Source organism: Aethalodelphis obliquidens, unplaced genomic scaffold (assembly GCF_003676395.1).
Source record: "Aethalodelphis obliquidens isolate GAN/ISIS:26980383/991018 unplaced genomic scaffold, ASM367639v1 scaffold5, whole genome shotgun sequence".
Lineage (NCBI taxonomy): Eukaryota > Metazoa > Chordata > Mammalia > Artiodactyla > Delphinidae > Aethalodelphis > Aethalodelphis obliquidens.
Window position 1 is genome coordinate 55,815,833 of NW_020837949.1, and position 22,154 is coordinate 55,837,986.

Below are 22,154 nucleotides of genomic sequence, written 5' to 3' on the forward strand. Positions count from 1 at the left end.
ACCTGAGTCACCAAATGGGCTTTAAAATCTAGTTCTGGCTAAATGGAAATTCTTCCAAATAACTTTGATAATTATTTCATTGCCAGTCTTAATTTTGAGTGTTGGATGTTTTTGTCTTTTTAGTAAGAAACAGAGAGGGGCAATAGGTATCATTTTAAACTAAAAGCTCCTAATACTTTTAATGAGCTCTGATTGAGGGCTCACAGATGCAACACAAGAAGAAACTGTTCATATGCAATGTATAAAAAAGGTATCAGTTTACATAAAAATGAGAAATGTCTATGTATTTCAGTTCAGTACCACTTTTAATTGGGGCTGTATCCCATTTAACTGAGTGCCTTTGAAATTAACTCTATTGTATGCTGATATCTGGAGAATTCAATATGACTCTCCGACCGACAAAACGGACATAGCATTTGGTTTCCAAGTTACTTCTTACTATTGAAATATTAGTAGGTAAAATTATTTCCAATTCAACAGTGGGACATTATAGCACAAACACATTTGACAGGCTCCTGATGCCTAACTTCCAAAGTTTTGGATCTTCTCCCAGATCTGGAGAGTGTCCAGCAAAGTCTAATTGTGCCAGTGATAAGAGAAGAGCTGGTAGCATCCAATTCAGCTCGTAGTAAAATCTAATTTCCACCAGAAACCTTTGAATTGTCCCTTGCAATATTTCAGTTTGTGAGTAAATACAGCCCACATGTCTGTCTCTGGAACACTTTTTTTCTCATATTAAGAGTCTGTAAAATGTTTATAAGAAAACAAGAAGATTCAGAAGTACATTTCTCAGATTATTGGTTTTATAAGAATGTGCGCACACATATACACACACACACATGCACACACACTCCTAAGTAGCCAACAGCTCTTCAGCCTATCTCTGAGTAAATCTGGATCCCTGCAAATTTAATTTATCTAGCAAAACTGGAGCAGTTAATCAGAAACTCAATACTACCACGTATTATCAGAGACGGTATATATGGGAGGCCATGTTGAATGCTCTGTATTTTCCACAGTTAAACTGGGAGAAAGAGGGGAAAGAATGACAGAGGGAGAGTGGAGGGGAGAAAGGGAGGAGGGACAGAAGAGGAGGAGAGAACTATGGAGGAGGGGTAGAGGAGAAAAGAAGATGAAAGGAGAAAAAGAAAGAAAACTAGGTAGGGCTACCCTGGGGACGCAGTGTAAGCCTCCGCCTGCCAATGCAGGGAACACGGGTTCGAGCCCTGGTCAGGGAAGATCCCACAAGCCGCAGAGCAACTAAGCCCGTGCATCACAGCTAGTGAGCCTGCACTCTAGAGCCTGCGAGCCACAACTACTGAAGCCCGAGCGCCTAGAGGCCATTCTCCGCAACAAGAGGAGCCACTGCAATGAGAAGCCCACGCACCCCAACGAAGAGTAGCCCCTGCTCGCTGCAACTGGAGAAAGCCCGCACACAGCGATGAAGACCCAACGCAGCCCAAAAAAAAAATTTATAAAAGAGAAAAAGAGAGCTAGGTAATATCTTTGATTTTTATGAGAAAATACCCAATGCTTCTCAGTTAAGCCAAGTATGGGTCTTATCAGACATTAACTCCTCCAGCCACCATAGCAAGGCCAGATGGGAGGCAGAAACGCAGTGCAAAACAAGGCAGCATGGGTATCAGACAGACACAGACCCCATAGCAGTGGCCACATGGGACTGCCAAAAGATTGTCACTACAACCTATCACTACAGGACAAGACCAAGTAGAATCTTTTGTCACACCGTACCACTTATTGTAACTTAGCACCTTAGTACCATTCTGTGGAAAATTATTTAGGCATACAATGAAATCTCATAAAATTTACATTTATCTGAAATACCTTGTACTATTCACTGTATCTATTGTCTTGTCCAGTAAATTTGCATGATCATTATAAAGCAACAAATGTAATGTTGCGTCATGCTTTGAAGGCATTACTAAGGCTGGACTCAACTCAGATCAGAGGTCCAAGCGCCAGCTAAAATAATTTTGTGCAGGCCTGGTACTTTTTATTTTGTAGGGCTGGGAAGCAACTCATGTTTATGAGAGCCAGGGACAATGATGAGAAGTCTGCCTTTGACTGAGTAAAGACTAGACTGGTAAGAACTGTCTTTCGATGTATAAAATAGCTACTTTGTCTGCCAGTGTTTTATGATTAAAAAATGGGTGGCTTCTTGACTCAAATCAAATATTTGTTATCCAAATCAACGGCTGAAAGATGTGACCAGCAAGACCTAAGACTTTCTGACTAAGGCAGAACTGAGACTATTAGTCTGATTCTTTTCCTATTTCAAGAACCGGGCTGATGCAAGGGTTTCCAGAGTTATTCCAATGAGTAGACCCAGAAGGCAAAATCTGAAGTAAAGATGAATAGGTCTGGTGACTAAGATGACTAAGGAAGAAGAGAGGACCCATGCTCTACATCCTGCCTGGAAGGAAGAGCAAAACTCAATATACATTACTCTCCACATGCTGTCTGTGCACTGGAAAAAACTAGCCCAAAAAACTGCCTGGGAATTTATCTTAAGATAATTTTTTTTTAACTGACAAAATGAGGTTGATTCCTTTCCTATCGTACACAACTGATAAAAAGGAAACCCACAGTTAATTTTACAGTTGAAAAAGGTCTCTTATGCTTCAAACCAACTTAACAGCAGCTTTTATAATTACCATGGTCACTTAGGTTTTCCTCTGGATAATATTTTTAAAAAGGGGTAACAGAGGTAGGAGGAAGCCAAGGCTTACGTAAGAGGCCTTGTCTTGTTTTATTTTTGACAATATTTCTTCATCTTTGAGAATCTCAATACTATTTCCCACCTTAAGGTAAAAACAGAGTTTACTTGAAGCTTGCTGGAGGGCAATTTGGTTTAGCTAGCAGAATTTTAAATAGGCATGTTATCTGACCCTACAATTTCACTTCTGGAATTTACCATACAGAAATACTTGGACAAATGTTCCACAAAATAAGCACAAGGATATTACTGCAATATTGTTTGTAATAAGACCAAAAACAACCAACCAACCAACCCCTAAATGTCCATCAATGGGAAATTAAACTATGAAATAAATGAGCTGACAATTATGCAGTTTCAAAATGAGTTTGATCGCTATGAACTGACATAATATATCATGACAAAATAAAGTGAATAAGGCAACATACAGAAGAGTACGGTGTATAGTATTAGCCCATTTCTGTGAGAGAAACTGACAGATGTGTGCATGTGTGTATGTATTTGTAAACACACACTTTTGAATTTGCAATAAAGGAGATCTGGAAATATATCCAGGGGGTTATCTTTGGGAAGTGGATTTTGGATGGGAGTGTAGGAAAGACAATTTCAGTTCTTATATTTCTGTGCCATTTGGCATTTCTGCTACCAGCGTACTTTACTTTGTGGTTAAAAAAAAATTTTTTTTTAAATAAAGCTACCTGGTATCTACATCTCCTAAGTTGCTCCTTCCCGCAACAATTCCTGTTTCTGAAAGTGGCTTGTGGAGTGAGAGATCGCTGAGACTGAGGCTCCAGGTGAGAGCACATTTTTTTTTTTTTTTTTGCGGTAGGCGGGCCTCTCACTGTTGTGGCCTCTCCCGTTGCGGAGCACAGGCTCCGGACGCGCAGGCTCAGTGGCCATGGCTCACGGGACCAGCCGCTCTGCGGCATGTGGGATCTTCCTGGGCGGGGCACGAACCCGTGTCCCCTGAATCGGCAGGCGGACTCTCAACCACTGCGCCACCAGGGAAGCCCAGGTGCAAGCATTTTTAAAGAGGACATGTTGGGGAAGATCTGCCAGTGCTGATAAACACTGTATTTGCAGGTTGGCACCCAAGCGTCACCGATTCAGGGACAAAGGCCAGGCAGCTGCATCAACATCGGCTCTATTGGTTTTACATCAAGGACCCCAACTTCTATAGCCTCCACCCAAACTAGAAAAGATGACATCATAGGAGATAGAAGACTGAGAACAACGTAGGAGATAGAAGACTGAGAAATCGATGAGCCTAGGGTAGAAGGGCAGTGACTCGTTCTCTCTCCCCTTCCCAAAAAACGGCGAGTTGTCTGTTTCTTCTTTATCTTTTCATTTGATGGTTTAGACCTGTGGTGTCCAATATAGTTCACGTGCCTACTGAGCACTTGAAATGCAACTAGTCCGAATTGAGATGTGCTGTCAGCATAAAATACACACTGGAGTTTAAGAATTTAGTATTGAAAAAGAATACTTCTTTCAATATTTCATATTTTTATATTTATTCCATGTTGAAATAATATTTTGGATATACTGTGTTAAAATATGCTATTAAAATTAATTTTACTTGCTTCTTTTTGCCTCTTTTAATGACTGCTAGAGAATTTAAAGTGACATGGTTCACATTCTGTTTTCTATTGGACAGATCTGGTTTAGACTTTCATAGACATTCCACATGGAATATCTATATATTTAAATGTGTAAAGAAAGGAACAGTAGGGTAGAGAGGGAGGCATGTACACACATGCACACCCCGCCCCCCCGCCAACTGTTACACTGCAACCCTGTATAACTTCATGCCTGCCTAGCTTCCTAGGGTAGTTCATTACAGTTCACTGTTCCTGTCATAGGTCATACAGCTCTGCTGTATGTGGGATCCTGGGGCAAGTCACTTGGGAGGATTAAACTGAATAATGTATGTCAGATCCTCAGGACCATGACAAGGATGTGTAATAACCTCTGTCAGCAAGGGTTAGCTGTGCTTGACATGATAAGAGTTCCAGAAATGACCAAGCCACAGTTCTACCCCAAAGCACAGAATATTAGAGTTGGAGTGAAACTTGGACATTATCTACTCCCATGTTTTAAAATCCTTTTAAATCTCAGAAGCCCAGTATATGAAAAAGATGAAATCAAGTTGCTCTGAACAAAGCTGAGTGTGGGAACAAGAAGGGCTGGGCACTCCTGGACTATATAGAGGCAGGAATATGAGGTCTCTGTGAAGCAGTCTGAATGCCATGGATGTGGTGTCTTATCCCGGCCTCTCCACTTTACAGATAAAGACACTAAGCTCCAGAGGTCGAGGGCTTGCCTTCAGTCACAGAGCTGGCAGAGGCAGGGCTGGAACGGACTCAGGTATCTGGTTCCTCAGAAAGAACGTGCTCTGCATCCATAATGACTGCAGCTGTGTGGACAACGTGTGCGCGCAGACGGAATGTGGCTGAGAAAAGCACTGCTGGACAGGTGCACACAAAATATGGGGGGGGGGAGTGGTGGGGCCGGAGCGGGGGCAGGTCTGTTCCCTGAAGAGACAGCTTCTAGGTTTACCTTTGGAAGATGAGGGAGGGCAGGTGGGCACCCAGAATAAAAGAAGCACAAGGGTTCTAAGGAGGAAAACCTTAAGGCAAGTTTTTGGAAAAGGGTGACAATAGAAAGATTAATTTATCGGAAGTCCACAAATAGTCAGGAAACAGGAAAACAGGTTGGCAGGCAGACTCTGGGTGCCAAATCGGAGTGGCAAAGGGCTGCGAAGCTGGAAGCCTGCAGAGCTGCCTTGACAGGGAAAGACCTGGCCTGATGGTGGCTTCTCAGTATACTCCATGAAAACAAATTCATGATAAAGTAAGATACACATCAAGAATAAGAAAAAATCAGCATTGATTACATTAAAAGGGAGTACTCATTTGTTCTTACTTAGAACTACCCTGTGTGCATTATTCAAAAAGATCTTTTCCTCGGTACCATCTTGGGTATTTCCTCACTCAAGAAAACGCTTCTTTGGAGTTCTTCCCATTTGGTTGGTTCTCTAAAGAAAAAAAGAGGTCCAAGAAAACATCCAAGAAAAGACAAGAAACCTGAGGGTCCGGTGAGTGCCCTGGTTTCCACACGCGTGTTCTGATCTAACCTAAGGTGATGGGTTTCCTCTCACAGACTAGGGCTTGCCTGCTGGTGTCTTGGTGTTCAGGGCATCTGGTCAAGGGCCTCATTTCCCTGATGTCACTAAGGAAAGTGCTCAAATATGGGGAACACCAACACAGTAACCAGTAGGACAGTTGGCAAGGCACTCAGTGACATTTTAAAGATATTTGCTCACAGACCACTGAGCCACAAAGGACAGTTTCCCTGTCAGTTTGTCAGCTACTGGGGGTTTAATTCATAGAAACCAATGACGGCAAGCCTAGAGAGGCCACCATCCAAGGGGGAGTATAACTATGAAGCCTTGTTTGTTTCCTTCGAACAGTGACTGTATGTTCTTCTTGGTGGCATTTGGCATTTCTTAGCTAGGGATCAGTAGAGCTGGCAACTCAAAACTTCTAAGAATTACTATCTGTTTACCACAATCTCCATATTCAAAGAATTAGTAGCATGTTTTATTTTTTAAACGTGCGTTTTCTTTTTATGACTTTGCCGTCACTTGGAAAACCCCATAACTTTCAAACCACACCGACAATAGTTCTGACCAGGACGACAAGGCAACGGACAGATACCTGGAGAGTTAACGTTTGTGAGTCTATTTTGCCATGAAGTTAAAAATCAGTTGGTATCATCCATCTGTCCATCCCTCCCTCCATCTCATCCTAATCTTCAAGCTGGGTAGTTGTCTACTGACCAAATTCATAGCAATGTTTTTTAGTATTAAAATATAACTCAAGGGCTTTCCTGGTGGCGCAGTGGTTAAGAATCCACCTACCAATGCAGGGGACACAGGTTCGAGCCCTGGTCTGGGAAAATCCCACATGCCGTGGAGCAACTAAGCCTGTGTGCCACAACTACTGAGCCTGCGAGCCACAACTACTGAGCCTGCGTGCCACAACTACTGAGCCTGCATGCCACAAGTACTGAAGCCCGCGCGCCTAGAGCCCATGCTCTGCCACAAGAGAAGCCATCGCAATGAGAAGCCTGCGCACTGTAACGAAGAGTAACCCCGCTCACCACAACCAGAGAAAGCCCACACGCAGCAACAAAGACCCAACACAGCCAAAAATAAAATAAATAAATTTATATATATATATATATATATATAAATCAATGTGGAGTAAAGATGGATCACCCATTGATGAAGAGTTAAAGGAGGAAGATAAAAGATCCAACAACTCTTATCTACTTTCGTAGAACGCTACTGAAGGTCAGTGTGGCAATTATTAAACCCAGAAAATAATGACAGATGGTATTTAAACTCTCTGGCTCTTTGTCAACCATCTGCCCTAAGATTCTTTTTCCTGAGTTCATATTTGCTAGGTATCACATTTTAGAATAAAAGGCATGCAGTTCTTTACAATATCACAGAAATTGGTCAGCCTTTCCACTATAGGAAAGGCTAGAAATCAAAGCTATTAGATGTGTGGTTTGCTTCTTGACCTCCCTAAAATATTGTTGCTGCTACGTTGTAATAATGCATGAAACATTCTAGAAAAAAATATGGTACCTAATAAAACCACAGCCAGGGTAGAAACATGGCAGAGTGGGAAAATCAAAGGTTAGAGTCAGGTAGAATTAGGTTCAAATTTGGCTCTGCCATTTAAGAGCTGTATGCCTATGGACAAGTTATTTATACTCCTTGTGGAAGGCTTTGGTTTATCATCTAGAAACAGGAAAACAGTCCTCAGAATGTGGGTTTAGTGAGATAATAGATGTGAAGTGCCCGGCCCTGGGTCTGTCACATGACAGACAACTGTTAACTCCCTTTGCTTCTTTTTTTCTCCCTAGATTAGGGAGGATGGTGAGCCTTGCTGATGCATAAATGGTTATTCCTCAATGTTCTTATATAAACAACTAGGATACGACCTCTGGAGAAGGTTAATCCTGACTTCTAGTCTTCCACTGAGAAATCTCTTTCCTCTGTGGAGACAAGCTTCTCATTATACCCATTCATAGAAACCTACACTGCACAGCATTTACCCCAGCTCTGGTTAATTGACTAATTGCAAATGCAATGCCTCTCTTCTGCACTAGGGTGTAAATTATCCCTCTAGAAAAGGACCTTGCATATAGTAGCCACTCAGTGAAGTTATCTGTAGAATGAATGAAACATCTGTTTCCAACATGTGACACACACCTGGGTGATATGGGAGATGATTTCAGGGGCTGAACATGGACTAAATTGTTTAATTTTAAGGGTTATGTATGAATTTTAGTGTATGTTAGACAAATAACTGGTTAATCAATTCTGTGATTTTATATATTTTTGCTTAAGATGAGGCTAAATAAAAAGTTAATTAATTTAAGATAGTAAAGAAATTAAGTAAGTATAGTTATCATGAATATGGCAAAAACCATGAACGTGTTAAAAAAGATGACACAATTTGGGAACACTGCCATAGCAACAAGGAGGAACCCTGAGTGGACACGTACCAGGACTCCCTGATTTAGGGTCAGCCTAAGGCAATGAGGGAGTCTGCTTCGAGAATCCACGGCTTGTGAGTTCTCAGCTGGACACTGCAACAGGTGGGTCAGCACTGAATCAGGAGTTAAGCTGGAAGCAGGTGAAGCCGGTGGCTGGACCCCTGAACTCAGCTGGCATAAGTGAGAAGGCTTCACATTCAGATATCTGGGTGTTATCATAGGAAATACCAAACGTGAACTGAGCAGGAACAAGGGTCAGATCCCATGGTTGTTTTCAAGGTCACATCCCAACCGGCAGGAACTACCTAAGAGACAGAGCACCCGCCCCAGGAAGGGTGGCAGGCCCAGATGGATCCATTGTCCTTCAGCCTTAAAGGCACACGCGCCTGGATTCTGATATTGCTTCCCGCTCCCGGCAATTATTTCTCAATTTACTATCTCCGTGCAAGGCTCCAAGAGAGGGGTACTTTCTTTTGTGCACATTTGAAGAGCCAATGGGTCTCTACCCAACATCTCACTTTCCCAGAAAAGTGAAGCAGACTTGCTGCTGTTGTCAAAGGAGTCTCTCTCTGAGCCTCCAATACTGAGTCTCCCTTCTGAGACCCAATGCTGGCCTGAAGAGATGGGTATTCCTGTCATCCTGGATTGGAACATAGAATGGACTTTACCCTAGAAAAAAAATGTTGTAAATAGAAAATAGGTTTTGATAAATAATGTTCTGTATATGTTCCAGGTTACACAGGATTCTCTGCAAGCTAGACTGGGACCAGATTACCAACTATACTACCACTTCCGTGGGAGAATGTTTTAATGCTATAAAATGAAAATTTGGGCTGCAATTGTTCCATAAGTGCTGACTACCTATACTTAAAAATAAAGTACATCCCTTACTAGAGAACACTTTAACACTACATATCTTAAATTTCATCTTTCTTTTAACATCTTCCAGAAGAAGATTGTTTTTATCGTCAATGATGGCTGGTATTCAAGTTTTGTACTATTGAAAAATAACTGATCATTCTTCCCCCATAACAAAAGAAGGACCCAATCTTTACATTTGAGGACAATCCTAGACGCATCAAAGTAATTCCAATAAATACTTCTCTAATCAACTCTCAGCTGCACCAATTTATTCATGGGATGAACTGAAATGACTGTCCCAACTCCCACACTGCAATATTGACAGTAAATTATTCCTGGTTCTGACAATAAGCCTTTAACCCCAAATTTTCCACACTTGCCTGATGAAAAGAATTACATGATACACGTTTAAAAACAAGAATGCCAGGACTTACCTGGTGGCGCAGTGGTTAAAGAATCCGCCTGCCAATGCAGGGGACACGGGTTCGAGCCCTGGTCCAGGAAGATCCCACATGCCGCGGAGCAATTAAGCCCGTGCGCCACAACTACTGAGCCTGTGCTCTAGAGCCCTCGAGCCACAACTACTGAGCCCGCATACCACAACTACTGAAGTCTGTGTGCCTGGAGCCGTGCTCCACAACAAGAGAGGCCACCGAAGTGAGAAGCCTGCGCACCACAACGAAGAGTAGCCCCTGCTCGCCGCAACTAGAGAGAACCCATGTGCAGCAACGAAGACTCAATGCAGCCAAATAAATAAATAAATAAAATATTTTTTAAAATGTTAAAAAAACCAAAACAAACAAGAACGTCAGGCCTCAGTCCAATAATGAATCAGAATTTCAAGAGAGAGGTCTGGGAGTTGCACATTTAACGACTGACCATTCCTGCTGATTCTCTCATCCAAACTCAGTGGTTCTTACCCTGGAGGATGAATTAGGATCACCTGGAGGGCTTGTGAAAACAAAGGTTGCTGGGCCCCAGCCCAAGCGCTTCTGATCTAGTCGGTCTGGGGTGAGGCCCAAGAATTTGCACTTCCAAAAAAGGTCACCTTTTTGGATACTGCTGGTCCAAGAACCACACTTCCAAAACCACTTATTTAGCCTATTTGGCAAACATTGCAGCTGAATTCAATATATTTTTTTTTTTCTTCCCTCCTTGGTAGAAAAACACCACCAGAGTCACAAGACTTCCTCTGGAGTAATACCCCTCATACTTTTTAGCTGTTTGATGTTAGACAAATAAATTTACCACTGCATCTCAGTTATCTCTTATCGTGAGGAATAAAAAGGTAACACAAGGAAAAGAGGTTTGGTCCTGTAATTGGCACACAATAGGCCTGCATTAAACATCTGTGCACTTTGATCACCTTGCCATGATCCCCCTCTGTGAGCTACAGATGAATCTGCTGAGGTCTAGAATAGTTCCCCAAATTTGTTACATGCACAAAACTTCATTTGGTTAAAACAAACAAACAGAGAGACAGACAAGCAAGAAATGGCTGACCACCTCTTTTTCTTGTGAGCTATAGTACGTAACTACGTTTTGAATATAACATGTCCAGTGGGAAAATATTCAACTTCCCAACTCACATTTTCCCATGGAAATAAAAATAGAAGACAAAGAGAGATTAGATTATGATTAGGCTCTCTGTTTAATTTTGACCAGGCTGAATTTAGTACCCAGGTCTGGATTATTTTCCTGGCAGATCTTTATTATATTGTTTGGCTATTTCTTATGACCTGAAAATCAAACAAATGAACCACAGACTTTCAGACTCAGAGGGGCCCTGGAGGTCATCTAGCCCACCCACCCATTCTAGGAATGCCACTGAAAACATCTACAGTGTGTAGTGGTCCAGTCTCTTCTTGGACACCCATTGAGAAAGCACTATTTTCATGAACCCTGATCTTCTCTTCAGATAACTCTAATCATTAGATTTTTTTTTGCCTTTGAGCAAAAATCTTTATTTCTGTAATTTTAATATCTTTGGTTTTGCTCTCTATAGTGCCTGAATATGTCTAACCTCTCCTCTTCATGACAGCATTTAAAGTATTCTGAAATGGCGCAGACATCTTTCTTGCCTGTGCCTTTTCAGTCTAAACATTTTGTTTTTTCAACCCACCATCAAAATTTCCATATACTTAACAGCCCTGGTCCTCTTCTTGTGGAAAAGTCCACCTTGAGGATGTTTCCTCACACAAAAAACCCGTAATGCGCTTCATGTTTGCCACATCCTCTCATCGCCAACAAAAACAAAATAAATTGTATGAACACTGGAGTGTTCCCTTCCAAACAGAGTTTCCAAGAGCCGGAAGCTACAACCACACCCAACTACATTGTAAGGACTGAGAAGGCAGTTTCAGGACATGCTTGGAAGTGGGAGCCGCAGGCAGGTGGAGCTGGATACCATGTTCCTACTTGAAACAGGGATGCTAGGCTGCCACTTAAATTATCCAAGACCCGAAACGTTTCTTTCCAAGGGAGACAGAGTGAAACAAAAGGTATTTCTTACTTTCTACGAAACATTTCTGCAAATATGCAACCAACACTCCAGAGGTCCACAGGGGTGGCGTAGCTGGACTGAAGCAAGACTTCTGGAGCTCTGTACCACAGCGTGACGACCTGCAACGGCAAACGGAGTGGAGAGTTACTGAGGGGGACGGTTGTTTGCTTGACTCCTCACCCTGGGTGGTTTAATGCCAAGACTCAGCTCGGAAAGAACTCCTCAAATCACATGGGGGACACAGACAGAAGCAATAAGTAACCAGGACTCATCACGGACAGGCCAGGAAATTACATCACCTCCACCACCTGGGTTCTCACCTCGGACTCTGGGTGTCTTATTAGTATGATAAAATAACTGAGTTTCAGAAAGCAAAAGCAAAGACTTAAACAAACCCTTACCTTAAAACAATTCTTTCTTTCTTAAGGGGCTTTAAAAAACAATACATGGAAAACAGATGATGGCAACGATTGCAGCTCAATTCCCACGTCAGCAATTTGGGGAAATTGGAAGATTATTCCAGTGGCTGCTGGATGGTGACCTTGAAGTCTACAAAGCACCCAAACAAGTCAAAACTACTCTTATCGTGAGACTGTGGGGAATCAAAATAAAGCCCCCTTCAATGCCACTCTTTCCAGAAAACAAAACATGAAGAAGAACTTGAGAGAGAATGTATAACCCAATTGTTTATACCATGTGTAAAAAGTCATCCAGAGGAAGAGATTCCAATATGGGAAGAACCCCATTTAATACTGAGCACTGTATAATAATAGATAAAACAAACACAACCATATCATTAAGGCTCCACATTTATAAGAGTATATAGGGGTTCAAATGCCTCTTTTTTGTGGGGAGCAGAAATTCTATGGATGTCTGAAATGAAGGTATATAAAGGAATTCAATACATAAATCTATTACATAAGCATTTTATATTATTCAGATTCCTTTTATCATTACTTATTGTCTTACTTAATTGTACTTTCACTGATGTCTAAATTTCCTGAAATTCTGTTTATGTACTTTGATGCTATAGTACTTAGTGCCTAAAGACTGCAGTAGCAATTCTCAAAAAAAAAATGGTTGCCATCAATTTCCTTCTTTCCTTATATGCACACTCCTCTCATCAAGGATTAGAGTTTAGTCCACTTTCCATTGAATCTGAGTTGGCCTTAGTGACTTGCTTGACCAACAGAATATGGTGGAAGTAACAACTGAGACTACCAAAGCTATAGGTCATAGGAAGTCTGTTTGCCTGGGCCTTTTTGAATGCTTGCTCTTGAGATGCTTCCTCTTGGAACCCAGCTGCTATGCAATGAGAAGCCCACAAAGATGTTCCAATTGACAGCCCCAGCTGAGCTCTCAGCTGAAAGGCCATGTGAGTTAGCCATTTTGGACATTCCATCCTGACTGGTCCCCCAGGTGACTGTGCCCCTGCCAATGTCACATGGAGCAGAAGAACTGCCCAGTTGAGTCCAGTCAACTCACAGGATTGTGAGTGATCATAAAGTACCTCCATATCCTTCCTGCACGAGACCACACTACTGGCTCTCAACCCTGACTATACATCAGAATCATCCATGGGGCTTTTAGAAAAACACATGTGTCTGGGCCCTTATCTTGCCCCTAACTGAATTAGATCTCCATGGGCGGGTCCACTGAAATAATTCTTCTTCTTTTCTTCTTCTTCTTCTTTTTTTTTTGTTTAAACTTCTTTAGGTAACCCTAACCCTTGGCTAGGTTTGAGAACCACTCAATTATACAAACTTATCCTCCAGTTCCTGCCTCCATGCTTTTGTTGACACTGTTCTAGTTTGGGAAGCTCTACTTTCTCCTTCACAGGCTGAAATTCTGCTTACCCTACAAAGCTCAGTTTTGACATCATCACCTCCCTGAACCAACTGCCACCTAAAAATCATACTTTGTAAAATAGTTCATAACATGGGTCCTTCCAGAGGGCATGGACCCAATTTCATCCATCATTATGCCTGTAAATGCCCATCATAATACTGCGCACATAACAACTGTGTTTTAGCAAATACCAAATTGATGATTTTAAGGCAATCATTCCTAGAAGATAAGTGGGCAAAATTCAATTACCAGTCAACCCCCAAAAAGAAGATACTCACTACTTTTGTTAAGAAGAGTATCCAATTCTGGGCGCTAGTTTTTAGTTAAATAATTTATTTCTGCTTTACCAATATTTCTAGCTGGTGGAACATTTCCCTATTTCTCTAATACACTGTATACCAAAGTGCAGGGGCAAACTGTCCATAAAGTTCCACTTCAGTGGTTTACAGACATACACAGATATTGTGAGATCACATACTTATCTTCTCACTTCAGTTCGAAATAAAGTCTAACATCATATGAGATGAAAAGTTTAATCCAAATACAGCATTATTTTAAGCTGTTCTAAAGAGTCTGTGATTTCTGATTGATTACCCTTTCTAAAACACTTTAGGTAGCACTATCTTCATTTTCAGTACTTTAATCAGTGATACTTATGATAATCAAATAAATGATTAGACAACAAAAATAATAAGAAAAATATTGATATATTAAAGAAGTTTCCTTCTATTCCTTTTAAAATTTAGTGACCACTCAAAATGGGTAACAGATTTTTATCAAATTTTTTTTTTTTTTTTTTTTTTGCGGTACGCGGGCCTCTCACTGTTGTGGCCTCTCCCACTGCGGAGCACAGGCTCCGGACGCGCAGGCCCAGCGGCCATGGCCCACGGGCCCAGCTGCTCCGCGGCATACGGGATCCTCTCGGACCGGGGCACGAACCCACCTCCACTGCATTGGCAGGCGGACTCTCAACCACTGCGCCACCAGGGAAGCCCCTCAAATGCTTTTTAAAATGTCTATTAATAATGACCATTTGATCACTCTTTTATTCTATTAATGATATATTAATTACATTAATAGATTTCCCAATATTGTACCACCCTTCCCTTCTTGGAATAAATCATTCCTAATCATGGTTTATTATTCTTTTACTAGATCTTTGGATTCTATTTGTCAATGTTTATTTTAGGACATAAACTTATACTGATGAATGAGACTGATCTATAGTTTTTTTGTGTGTAATTTTTCAGGTTTGTATTAAGGATATGCAGACTTTCCATCCTTTTCTATATTCTGGAATATTATAAATGACATAATAATCAGTCCTTTGAAAGGACTCATAAAACCATCTGGATCTGGATCTTTTCTAGCATTATGTCTTTAACAATCTCGTGAATTTCTTATTGGTAGTTAGTCTGTTCAGGTTTCAACTACTTTTTGAGTCAATTCTGGTAATAATAAGGAATTTCCCAATGAAACTCTTTAATCTAGATTTTAAAATGTATTGGCTTAAATTTGTACACAGTATTTCTTGTAATTATTTTAATCTCATCTATTTTCTTGGTTTTCTGAGAAAGAAAAAATATTTCTCTTTATATCAATCAGGTTTGTCAGGAGTTTAGCTATATTATTTATTTAAAAGAAACTGACTTCAAGATTTATTTCTATTTTGGGAGGATTGTTTTATTTAATAATTTGTTGACGTCTACTTTTATCTTTTTAAATCCCCCCTCTTAGTTTCTTTGTTTTTTTTTTTTTTTTTTTTAGTTTCTTTGTTTTTTAAAATTTATTTCTGAGTTGAAACTTGGGTAATTTATTATTTTAGTTTTGGTTAGTGATAGAACATTTAGTTATATATTATTAAATAAACTGTCCTCATTTTTGTTCAGCTTTAAATAATATGTAATTTACCTTTAATTTTCTCTTTAATCCAAGAATAAACTAATTTGAAGAATTATTTAGAAAAGAGTTTTAAAATTTCCATATGATCAGATTATTTACACTTAACTGTTAGCTGCTGTATTTCTAGTCTTATTTCATCATAGCCAGAGAATGTAACCTGTAGAATTTTTTTTTTTTTTAAAGAGGATTTATTTATTATTTATTTTATTTTTGGCTGCATTGAGTCTTAGTTGCGGCATGAGGGATCTTCATTGAGGCATGCGGGCTCTTCGTTGTGGTGCACGGGCTTCTCTCTAGTCATGACATGTGGTTTTCTCTAGAAAAACCTTCATTGAGGCATGCGGGCTCTTCGTTGTGGTGCACGGGCTTCTCTCTAGTCGTGGCGTGCAGGCTCCAGGGCGAGTGGGCTCTGTAGTTTGCAGCACGCAGGCTCTCTAGCTGAGGCGTGCAAGCTCAGTAGTTGTGGCGCTCGGGCTTAGTTGCCCAGCAGCATGTGGGATCTTAGTTCCCTGACCAGGGATCGAACCCAGCGTCCCCTGCGTTGCAAGGTGGATTCTTTACCACTGGACCAACAGGGAAGTCCCTAGAATTTCTTTTCTTTATGACTATGCACATAACTGGCTTTTGTTCTGTAGGGTGTAAGGAGAATACTCTCTTTTAAGAGTAAAGTTCTTTATTAAACAGAGTTTGTCTCATACAGATCCTTACTTATATTTTTCTACACTTTATTTGTCAAACTTTGAAAGAGAATTGAGTTTGTGTTTTCCTTCCCCCAGAATCTCCTTGTACTTCCTAAGGGTTTCTGCCGTATACACATTGGCCTTATGTTTTAGAAAATAAAATTTATTACAAAAAATATTATTCAGATAATAAAAATTTAGATGATGGTAGACATAAGATACAAAGTAAATACACAAATGCTAGTAAATCAGTTACAAAACATAATGGAAAAAAGGATCCCATTCATATAGTAACAAAAAAAATGTGAAACACTGAGGAATTAAAAAACAGCAAGATCTATATAAATAAAATGATATACTATTATTGAAGAACATAAAATAAAATCTAAATAAATGGTGAGACAGACCATGACTAAGATGGGAAAAAGCCATATCATAAAGATAATCATTATTCCTGTATTAACACAAAAATTTAAGACAATCCAGTGATTTGGGGGAGTAAGTTAACTTTGACAATCAGGTGCCTCTGGCAGAGTAACACTTAAGAAGAGCCAAAAATAGTTTGAGAAATAAGGATGAAGGGGATTTGTCCTCTGTCACCAAAATATAATCTAAGATACAGCAAATAAAATAGTAGGTGCTAACAGATTAAAAAAAAAAAAAGAATAGGGGGCTTCCCTGGTGGCGCAGTGGTTGTGAGTCCGCCAGCTGATGCAGGGGACATGGGTTCGTGCCCCGGTTCGGGAGGATCCCACATGCCACGGAGCGGCTGGGCCCGTGAGCCATGGCCGCTGGGCCTGCGCGTCTGGAGACTGTGCTCCGCAACGGGAGAGGCCGCAGCAGTGAGAGGCCTGCATACCACACACACAAAAAAAGAATAAAGTCCAGCAAGATAATGAGATACTGGTTTACAAGGTGATATTTACAAGATATTTATAAGATATTCTTATAGGTGGTCTCTCTTTCACCTTAGAGAGAAAATGCACTAGAATATGTGAAAGCAAGACAACAGGCCACCCATTTGGAAGAAAATAAGTTTGATCTCTAGTTTATACCATGTATAAGAAGAAACTGTATAGATGCAAGATCTAAATGTAAGGAGAGCTAGAAAAATGTATTCGAAGAAAACATAAGAGGACCTTGGGATGTGGAGGCCTTTTTCAGCATCACGGGAAATCTAGAAGCTTGAGATGAAAAGATTTATAGATCCAGCTATTTAAAACTGAAATCCTGGACTTCCCTGGTGGCACAGTGGTTAAGAATCCACCTGCCAATGCAAGGGACACGGGTTCGAGCCCTGGTCTGGGAAGATCCCACATGTTGCGGAGCAACCAAGCTGGTGCACCACAACTACTAAGCCTGCGCTCTAGAGCCTGCGAGTCACAACTAGTGAAGTCTGCATGCCTAGAGCCCGAGCTCCGCAACAAGAGAAGCCACCACAATAAGAAGCCCGCGCACCCCCGCTCGCTGCAACTAGAGAAAACCTGCGGGCAGCAACGAAGACCCAACACAGCCAAAAATAAATAAGTAAATAAATATATTTAAAAAAACAAAAACAAAAACCCCAGAAATTTTCTTCACCAAACACTGTAAATACAGTAAAGGAAAGGATAAATGACAACCTGGGAGAAAACATCTAAAACAAATTACATCAATAAAACAATACAACAGAAAAATGGATAAAAAAATATGAAAAGACAATTCAAAAGAAGAAAAAACTATCAAAGATACTCAATCTCATAAAAAGAAAGGAAGAAAAGAAAGGAAGGAGACAAGGAAAGAAAGGAAGGAAGGAAGAAAGGAAGAAAGCCATCACAATAAGAGGGTATCATTTTTGCCTGATGGGCAGAAAGGACAGAATGACACTATTCAGTCATGGTATGGGAACCTGTAAGTTTTATTTTATTTATTTATAATTTTTATTTTACATTGGAGTATAGTTCATTCACAATGCCGTGTTAGTTTCAAGTGTACAGCAAAGTGATTCAGTTATACATATACATGTATCTACTCTTTTTCAAATTCTTTTCCCATTTAGGTTATTACAGAATATTTAGCGGTGTTCCCTGTGCTATACAGTAGGTCTCTGTTGGTTATCTATTTTATTTTTTTTAACTTTTAAAAAATTTATTTATTTTTCATCTGCGTTGGGTCTTCGTTGCTGCATGCAGGTTTTCTCTAGTTGCAGCTCGAACCCGTGTCCCCTGCATTGGCAGGCAGATTCTTAACCACTGCGCCACCAGGGAAGCCCCTGGTTACCTATTTTAAATACAGCAGTGTGTACACGTCAATCCCAAGCTCCCAATCTATCCCTTCCCCCCACCTTCCCCCTGGTAACCATAAATTCATGGGAACCCTGTATGTTTTAAATTGCAAATTGGCACAATCTTTTTAGAGGACAGTCTGGTGGTATCTATGAAATTAACAGTCCCCATGTCTCTGAAGCAGAGTTCCATTCATGGGAATTTATCCTATAGAAATATTCAGACTAGTATACAAAGAGGTATTCACAAGAATGTTTACTCCACAGTAATTCCCAATAGGGGAATATTATTCAGCCATCAAAAAAGATGAGCTAGTTCTCATCCTGCTCATTGCTGCTCACATAAAAAGATGTCCATGATTCACTGTTAAGTGAATAGAGAAGTTTTGGAGCAGTACAAAATATTTTCCAATTTTTATTAACAGATTACGTGTCGGTGTAAATATAATAATCATTTATGCATACAAAAATGTCTGCCAGGATTCTATACATAGACATCAAGCTTTAAGTGGACAGTTGTCGTGGAAACATGGCAGTGTGGGAGGTGGCAAGTGGAAAGGAAAGGAGGGGCTGGACGACAATTTCAGAGGCACAAGATCAGTCAGCTGCTGTCGGTAAGCACATTTTATAGCTGAGAAAACAATTTCAGAGAGGTTGGGTAATTTAGCCAGGGTCATGGAGCTGACACGTTGGAAGAGCTGGGATTCTCCCTGGGACTGATTTCAACCTTGTGCTCCTTCCTCAACATCCAACCTGGCACCTTTCATTCAGTATTCCAAACATCCACAAATCAACAGGCAAACATACAGGTTGTAATTAAAGAACCAACAGAAAAAGAATTTAAATTTACTTTGAAATATTTTAACGTGAACTTTTAAAAGAGATTACAAATCTCAAAAATGCAACTATCCTTTGGGGTTAAATGATTTCCTTAAAAAAAGGTTTAAGAAAAAGGTTTCTACAACTTCAAAACTTACTTCTGAACCACAACAGTGCTCTGTATGGTGTGACATGTATTCATCAAATTCCCATTTGATAACTTCAATGAAAGTTAAGATTTAAAAATCTCTTTGGTATCCCTAAGAGTTTTGCTTGGTTTATGTGTAAATCATTGTAACAAGGTGAGAGGAATTAGATTCATTTATTAGGTTTATGTTTATACTCTATTTGAACTATCAGCGTTTGTCTAAAGAGAAATCTTTTTGGTTTAACCCTTGTAGAATTCAATGTGCTTCAATTCCAAAGTAAGTATGAATTGTACATTTCTAGTTAATTCTCCAAGAAAATAACCTCAACACTGCCTACAGCCTACATTTAAAATAACAAATTACTGCCTTTTGCAGTATACATAAATCTAATAGTTGTTCCCTATGTATATAATATTATCTCATGTATCAAGAGCTTCCCCAGTTTTAACTTGCTAATTTATGTGGCTGGTCCATTCTCTAACCCAGAGTCCCTCAATCCTTACTTTAAGTCACTGTAATTTAAAATATCTCAAATAATGACAATTTCTGCAATTTCCAAGTTTTTGAGAACAAATTTCCCGCACAGTAAAATATAAATTGTTTCCTTAGGAACTATTATAGTTCTGTACCTCTAAAAACTTCTGATGGAAGACTGCCTAACTTAAAACCAGTTAAGTCACAGGTAAGAAGATTTATTAGTTTTTAATTGGAGGTTTTATAAGAATAGGCAAAACTGATAAAAATGTTTCAAGGTTTTAGTGCATGAAGTAATATGGAACATTTTCAACAATGTAATCAATTAACTTCTACTTACATGTTCTCTAAGTTTAATAATTCTACATATCCTTAAACACAAAATGTAACTGTCAAAAGATGTTGAAGGAAACAATGAATACAATGTATAAAGATCAACACTTAGAAATCTATGACAAAGGTGGCTTCTAATGGTAACAATGCAGTTGTCTACTAAGCAAAGTTAACAATAGGAGCTATGGACAGAGTTTGGTGGTTGGAGCCAGCTGGAACCAAAGCAAATACTATGTTTATTACAATCATTACATGTATTAACAGCCTCTAGAGGTGCTGAATGGATTTGCCAACAGGAGGGGGAGCGGAAGATGGGGGAGTTCAAGGATATTTACACAAGTGGACATATCTGTTTAAACTGCTTTGATCTCTATTCACATTTTTTTTGAAACAGTTCAATAACAGTATAAGATAAAGTAGAGCCAAGGCCAACTCTGACTCAAAATACATGTCAGAGTAAAGCATTCTTACTTAATATTAGATTTTACAGCCTTTTATTCATGTACCCTTTCACCAAGATCCTGAAAACCTTAGTAGATGTTATCTGAGTCATCCTTATTCTATGGCTACATGCTTAAAGAGCAGAAAAGCATGGTATGCACATTGTGCTGGCTATCTTCCTTTTGCCTCTCTGGATGGGCCCAGTGCTCACAGGTGGATCTGTATCTACCATTTGCCCCCAGCTTCCTACTGGGTTTGGCCAATGGGAAGCCTAGGCAGGAGTCTGGAGAGAAGGAGAAGAGTGAGGCTGAGTCTTTAACACCTTGATTTCCTCCCAGCAAGGTTGTCCAGAGCTGGCAGTGCTGCCATCACAAAGTCAATGTCCATCCCGGGCAGCCCACTCTACCCAACTCCAGTAGCTGCACCCTATCTTCGCTTCAAGCCTGGGAATGGTAACAGTCTGATGCAACTAAGACTCAAGTTAGTACCATTCGCTGGGCTTCCCCTGAATCCACTTCTTTGTAAATCGTGTCTCTGTAAACAAACCTTCCCTGAAGTGTCTTATTTTGAGTGTGCCATCTATTTCCTGTTGGGACCCTGACTAACACATCCAGTTTGCAGATGAAGAAACGAGTGTGGGTGGCGACTTTTTCTCAGCTTTCACATCTGTCAAAGAGGACATTTAGACTGGATAATCTATAAGGTGATTTCTGTTAGCATTCTAAGAGGCCCTAAATGATGTGGCAATGGTAGTGAAGATTTTAAAAATGCATATACTGTACAGAACCAAGACATCCTTGCCTGACCTTTGGTTTAGTGACTACTTATGGGGGGGACCAGTGTGGTGATTCTTCTTCTGGGGCTGACTTCAACAAGTCTCAAATGTAAACTTCTGTAATGATTTCTGAGAAATATGGAATAACTCAGGATTTTTATATTGTCAAAGTGAAGGCTTTCTAAGCTGTTCTCTAAGCTGTTTATTTGCTTCACACCAGTATAAAACTCTCTAGTATGTTCCTTCCCTCCAGAAGACTTCTATGTTTTGCAAAGTGAAAATCAAAACTGGTGGTGGTAATGGGCTTCCCTGGTGGCGCAGTGGTTAAGAATCTGCCTGCCAATGCAGGGGACACAGGTTCGAGCCCCGGTCCGGGAATATCCCACATGCCGCGGAGCAACTAAGCCCGCGAGCCACAACTACTGAGCCCGCAACTACTGAAGCCCACGCGCCTAGAGCCCGTGCTCCACAGCAAGAGAAGCCACCACAATGAGAAGCCCACACAATGCAACAAAGAGTAGCCCCTGCTCGCTGCAACTAGAGAAAGCCCATGTGCAGCAACGAAGACCCAATGCAGCCAAAAATAAATTAAGAAAAAAAAAATTTGTGGTAATTTCACTGACTTTTCCTAAAGGGTCTCAAAATTCAATTCTTTAAAATCAGACATTTAAATTAAGATATCACAAACAATCAGAATTTTAATTCTTCCCAGCACAGTCTTGTCATTATAAGCCAGTTTAATGGGAACTATTAAAAGAGTTAAATACCAATAAAAGTTAACACACAAAGTACTTG

At 40.2% G+C, this 22,154-nt stretch overlaps 1 protein-coding gene across 4 annotated transcripts in view; it reads right to left on the reverse strand.

The window, feature by feature from the left end:
• Nucleotides 1–22,154, reverse strand: part of CDK6 (cyclin dependent kinase 6) — a 226,328-nt gene that overhangs the window by 54,522 nt on the left and 149,652 nt on the right. For all 4 annotated transcript variants that reach the window (XM_027102457.1, XM_027102458.1, XM_027102459.1 and 1 more), the window contains exon 5: nt 11,685–11,794. In XM_027102457.1, the coding sequence (XP_026958258.1) occupies nt 11,685–11,794 (110 nt within the window). The remainder of the gene's footprint in view (nt 1–11,684; nt 11,795–22,154) is intronic.